Source organism: Aristolochia californica, unplaced genomic scaffold (genome assembly GCF_029961685.1).
Source record: "Aristolochia californica isolate CCGP_79_NKW_82.1479 unplaced genomic scaffold, dmAriCali1.0.hap1 SCAF_3, whole genome shotgun sequence".
In the NCBI taxonomy this organism is placed as follows: Eukaryota; Viridiplantae; Streptophyta; class Magnoliopsida; order Piperales; family Aristolochiaceae; genus Aristolochia; species Aristolochia californica.
The window spans coordinates 30,983,087-30,989,094 of NW_027181992.1; the positions used below are offsets into that span (position 1 = coordinate 30,983,087).

General features: G+C 41.3%; 1 protein-coding gene across 1 annotated transcript; it reads left to right on the forward strand.

Moving 5' to 3' along the window:
* Positions 1–455: 455 nt before the first annotated feature.
* LOC137959517 (uncharacterized mitochondrial protein AtMg00860-like) lies at positions 456–974 on the forward strand. Its single transcript, XM_068806879.1, has one exon. The coding sequence runs from the start codon at positions 456–458 to the stop codon at positions 972–974; it is 519 nt and encodes a 172-aa protein (XP_068662980.1).
* The last annotated feature ends 5,034 nt before the right edge of the window (positions 975–6,008 follow it).

Sequence of the window (6,008 nt, forward strand, 5' to 3'; positions counted from 1 at the left end):
TCAAAAATTGTGGTCACCGTATCCAATTGAAATTGGGCACTGAACCTGTGGTGGTACGCCCTTACCATTACCCCCACTTACAAAAAGATGAAATCGAGCGCCAATGCCAGACTATGATCGCTCAAGGAATTATCCAGCCCAGCAGGTCTCCTTTTTCTTCACAAGTGTTACTCATCAAGAAACATGACAAATCTTGGCGCTTTTGTGTTGACTACAGAGAGCTCAATGCTCATACCATCAAGGATAAATTTTCAATTCCAGTGGTGGACGAACTTTTAGATGTATTGCATGGGGCCAACTTATTTACAAAGCTGGATTTGAAATCAGGGTATCATCAGATTAGAGTGCACTCTTCCGACATGGAGAAGATGGCTTTCCGCACGCACCATGGGCATTTCGAGTTTTTAGTCATGCCATTTCGACTATCCAACGTGCCCTCCACTTTCTAGGCCCTCATGAATGAGGTATTTTGTTCTATCTTACAGAAGTTTGTTCTTGTGTTCTTTGGTGATATTCTGGTTTATAGTAAGCACTGGGATGAACACCTTCAACATCTGTGTCATGTGTTCACTATCACGTTCCCATCATTTGGTTCTCAACCAGTCCAAATGCTCGATGAGTACGTAAGAGGTAACATATTTGGGCCATGTAATCTCAGCATCTGGCGTGACCGTAGCAAAATTCAGGCAATTGTCGACTGGCCGACTCCCACATCAGTCATAGTGTTAAGGGAGTTCTTGGGCCTAGCAGGTTACTATAGAAAATTTATTCGTGCCTATGGACAAATCTCAGCTCCACTCAACAATCTCCTTAAGCGCAATGAATTCACATGGTCTGATATAGCAACGTCCACTTTTGAGAACTTGAAGACCGCATTATCATCCGCCCAGGTACTCCAACTTCCCAACTTTGATGAATTGTTTGTTATTGAATGTGATGCATCAGGCGGAGGTATTGGCACGGTATTACAGTAGTAGAGCCATCCCATAGCTTATTTCAGTTGACAGCTCGACCAACATCACCCCAAATTAGCTGCTTATGAAAGGGAACTGGTCGGCTTAGCACAATCCATTCAGCACTAACGACCCTATCTATGGGGGCGCTCCTTTATCATACGGACAGATCACTGCAGTTTGAAGTACTTACTCGAGCAGCGTATCACCACCTCCCCCCAGCGCCATTGGTTGAGCAAATTGATGGGGTTTGATTTTATGGTTGAGTATAAATTTGGCCACCTCAACGTGGGTGCTGATGCCTTGTCCCGCAGGGACCTGTCGGACCATCATCTAAAATCAATCAGTCAACCCAAATTTCTTTTGCTGGATTCCATTGGGGATGAAACTCAGCAGCATCCCGAGCTCCTGGAATTATATCACAATTTAGAGCAGAAAACAATGGATAATAACTGGACCATTCAGGACCCACTTATATTGTTCAAGAATCGGATTTATCTCCATCCGACCTCAGCCCTCATCCACAACATATTATCTACGTTTCATGGCAGCACTCATGAGGGCCGACAGAAAATGTATTTTCTTATCAGTTGTGACATTTATTGGCGGGGCATGAAAAGTAGTGTGGGGGACTCTGTGATAGCTTGCCAGATTTGTCAGCGGAACAAAGCGGAGTCTTTATGTCCAGCTGGGCTGCTGCAACTACTTCGGTTACCTTCACAGGTATGGACAGATATATCCATGGACTTTATTGATGGCCTTCCCACGTCATCTGGAAAATCAATTATCTTCGTGGTGGTGGACCGATTCTCTAAATATGGGCATTTCTAGCGACTCATGTCGCCCAGATCTTCATGGATCAAATTGTCCGCTTGCATGGCATGCCTAAGTCCATTACCAGTGACAGAGATGCAATCTTCACAAGTACGTTTTGGAAAGAACTATTCAAGTTACAGGGGACAAAGTTGGCATTCTCCTTAGCCTACCACCCGCAGACAAATGGACAAACAGAGGTAGTCAACCGCACCATTGAGATGTACCTACTCTATTTTTTCGGGGATTCACCTAAAGGTTGGGTCCGGTGGCTGGCATGGGCGGAGTTTTTTTATAATACATCATATCATACAACACTTGGCACGACTCCCTTCAAGGTTGTTTATGGCAGAGATCCCCCTCGGCTCTTATCATATGAACCTAGCTCTTCTAGAGTGGCAGCAATTGACCAGGCTTTGGAGGAACGTGATGCAATGATCTGCCAGGTCCGAGCTCATTTATAGGAAGCACAACATACCATACAAGCCAATTATGATAAATGACATTGCGACCTGGTCTTTTCTCTGGGTGATTATGTGTGGCCATCTCCAACATTACCGCCAGCTTTCCCTTACGGCCTCCAAACGTCACAAATTGTCTCCAATGTTATATGGGCCATTCTAAGTACTAGACCGCATTGGCACTATGGCCTACCGCTTGCAGCTTCCACAGGATGCAAAGATCCATGATGTTTTCCACGTCTCATAGTAGAAGGCCTTCCAGGGAGATTCTCCTCTGCGCCACACCCCTCTGCCACCACTTCAGGAGGGGCATGTGCTAACCACCCCAACTCAGGTGTTGTAGGCTTGCCGTGTCTAGGGAGACTGGGAGATTTTAGTACAGTGGACCGACTCAGATCCCATTGACACTTTATGGGAGCCCTTGGTGTCTTTTAGGGCCCTCTACTCCACTTTCGAGCTTGAGGACAAGCTCTTTCTCCAGGAGGAGGGTCATGTTATGGATTCCATAGCATCCAGAGTAATAGGCAGACACAGGATTTAATTTATGTAATTCCTTTTATGTGTTAGGATGGGTTATTTTTAATTTTCTTATAACTTGTGCCCCTTGGTTTGGGCTTGCTTGTTTGCGTCCCTAATCCTTTTTATGAAGCAGAATGGGCTGGAATGGAAATTAAGCATTGAATCAATTTAGTGTAGATGATAGGATTCTCCCTCTCTGAAGTCCAAGGTTGAGCCTCCTTTAAGGCTCGTCCATCCCAAGCAATTGGGCATTCGAAGCATAGGAAATTCCTCTCTTCGTCAATAGAAAACCTGGTGGAAAGAGGAGAACGAAGGGTGACGAAATCCATGGCAAGGACAAAACCTAACATTGTACCACCCAATGTGTATACATATCCAATGGTACTCTTTCTGCCATCAATGTCACTAGCCATGTTAGCATCTACATAATCTTGTAATCCCATGTCTGACTTTCTAAAACATAAGGTTGAGTCTGTATTGCCTCTCAAATACATGAGAATCCACTTCATTGCTTCCCAATGTTGTTTACTTAGATTAGTCATATATCTGCTCACAACTCCCATTGTATGAGCTATGTCTAGTCTATTACACTCCATGGCATCCATGAGACTGCCAATAGCAGAAGCATAAGACACATTGGCCATGTTGGCTCACACCTGCTCTATAGAAGGTGACTACTCAGATAGCCTAAAGTGACTAGCCAGATGAGTACTCACTGGTTTTGCATCATTCATGTTGAATCTGCTCAACACCTTCACATATTCTTCTTGTGACAGTTTCAAGACATCAGTATCTCAAGTAATCCTCATCCCAAGGATTTTTTTTTTTGCACCCAAATCCTTCGTTGCAAACTTCTTTGACAACTCCCTTGTAAAATTATATATTTCCTTTTTGCAAGCACCTGCTATCAACATGTCATCAACATATAGAGTTAGGAAGCTTCTTCACATAACAACAATGATCTGCCTGGCACCTCAAGAAACCATTACTACTCATAAAGGTGTCAAACTTCTTATATCATTGTCTTGGAGCTTGTTTAAGACCATACAAGCTCTTTTGAAGTTTGCACACCATTTTCTCTTTTCCTTATGCTTTGAAACCCTATGGCTGCATCAAGTAAATTTCTTCCTCCAAATCATCATGAAGAAAGGGTGTCTTTACATCCAAATGCTCTAAGGACAAGTCTTCATTTGTCACTAGTCCAAGCACCGTTCTAATAGTAGTCAATTTCACTACTAGAAAGAAAATCTCAGTGTAGTCAATGCCATCTTTTTGTTGAAAGCCTTTTATCTCCAGTCTTGCCTTGTACCGCATGCTGCCATGATGTTCATCTTTTATTTGGTACACCCATATTTTTTGCAAGGCGTTCTTCCTATTTGGTAACTCAGTCAACTGTCATGTCTAATTGGATAACAATGAATCCATCTCATCCTTCATGGCCAATTCCCACTTGGTTGATCATCAACTTGCACAACTTCCTCACCTCTGGTTCACCTTTATCAATCAATAAAATATAACTCAGTACAGGGGAATACCTTTGTGGTGGTTTGCTACTTCTAGTAGATCTTCTGAGAGTAGAGACATAAGAATATTATGATTTACTTATGGAGGTATGTTCTCTTGGTCTTCCTGGGCAATATTCACCATCTCAATAGTTGAAAGATCTCTCAACTAAATCACTTCAGACTTCTTGGCTTCATAACTTGTGCTCTTAGACTCTATTCTCAACCTGTTTTTATACAAGGCACCTTCATTGAAGATCACGTCATTGCTCCTAATAACCTTATGACTTTGGTCATCCCAAAAGCGATAACCAAACTCGATACCACCATAGCCAATAAAAACATATCTAAGATTTAGCATCAAGTTTATTTCTAGTAGTAAAATCAATATAAAAATAAGAAACACCACCAAAAATTTTCAAGAAAGAAAAGTTTAGATCTTTGCAGCTCCAAACCACTTTTGGTATTTTACAATCCAATGGTGTTGAGGGACCTCTATTGATCAAATAGGTAATAGTGCTAATTGCCTCAGACCAAAACATCTTTGGCAATCCCGCATGTAATCTTATGCTGCTAGCACGCTCATTCAAATTTCTGTTCATCTTCTTAGCCACGCCATTCTGTTGAGGTTTTTCAAGAATGGTCTTCTTCATCCTGAATCCATTATCAACACAATACCACTTGAAATCATCATCTATGTATTCTCCCCCATCATGTGACTGTATGCACTTCACCTTCAAATCTGTCTCATTCTCAACCTTTTTCTCTCCATCTCTTAAAGTTATCAAAGACATTGGATTTCTTTTTTAGGAAATAAACCCATACCTTTCTATTTGCATTATCAATAAATGTCACATAGTAGTTAGAACCACCAAGGGAAGTAATAGCTGAAGGCCCCCACACATCAGTGTGAACAACTCCAATTTTGTTGTCTTTTGTTCCTTTCTGGCCTTAGAAAAGCTAACCCTTTTGTTGCTTCCCCAAAAAATAAACCATTCACACAAACTATTGTTGATAGTTTTCAACCCTTGTAGCTTCCATTTGGATCGAAGCACTTTCATTCTCTTCTCACTCATGTGACCAAGCCTATAATGCAACAAGTCAGAATCAGTAACAACATCATCAATTGTAACTGTGTCTCATTCTCTTCCAGTTTTAGCTTCCAGTCACATGGATCCCTTTGTGACTTTCCTGGTAGCACCATTAAAAGTCGCATCATGACCTTCATGATCAAGCTGCCCTATTGAGATTAGATTACACATCAGTTTTGGTACATGTCTCACCTTGTGAATTTTGCACACTGATTTGTTTGACATCCTCAAACTAACATTTCCAATACCAAAAATATCCAAAGGTTCTCTATCAGCAAGATACACCTTCCTAGGGGTGGCATCGAGCCGAGCTGAACCCGAACCTGCCTATGTTCGAGCCGAGCTTGATTTAAATATTTCGAGCTGAGCTTCGAGCCGAGCCTCATCTCGAGCCTAAAGTTGTTATTGAGCTCGAGCCCAAAAATTTTAACCGAGCTCGAGCCAAGCTTCGAGCTGAACTCGAGCCTAAACATACATTTAAAAATTTTCAAAATATATATTTCAAATAAATTATATATAAAATTATACATACATTTTACATAAAATTGGGCATAACCTCTACATAAAATTAAACATAACCTATATATATAATACATATATAAGATTAGGCATAACTTTTTCTTAAAATTGTGCATAATCTATGTACATAATACTAGTATAAAATTCGGC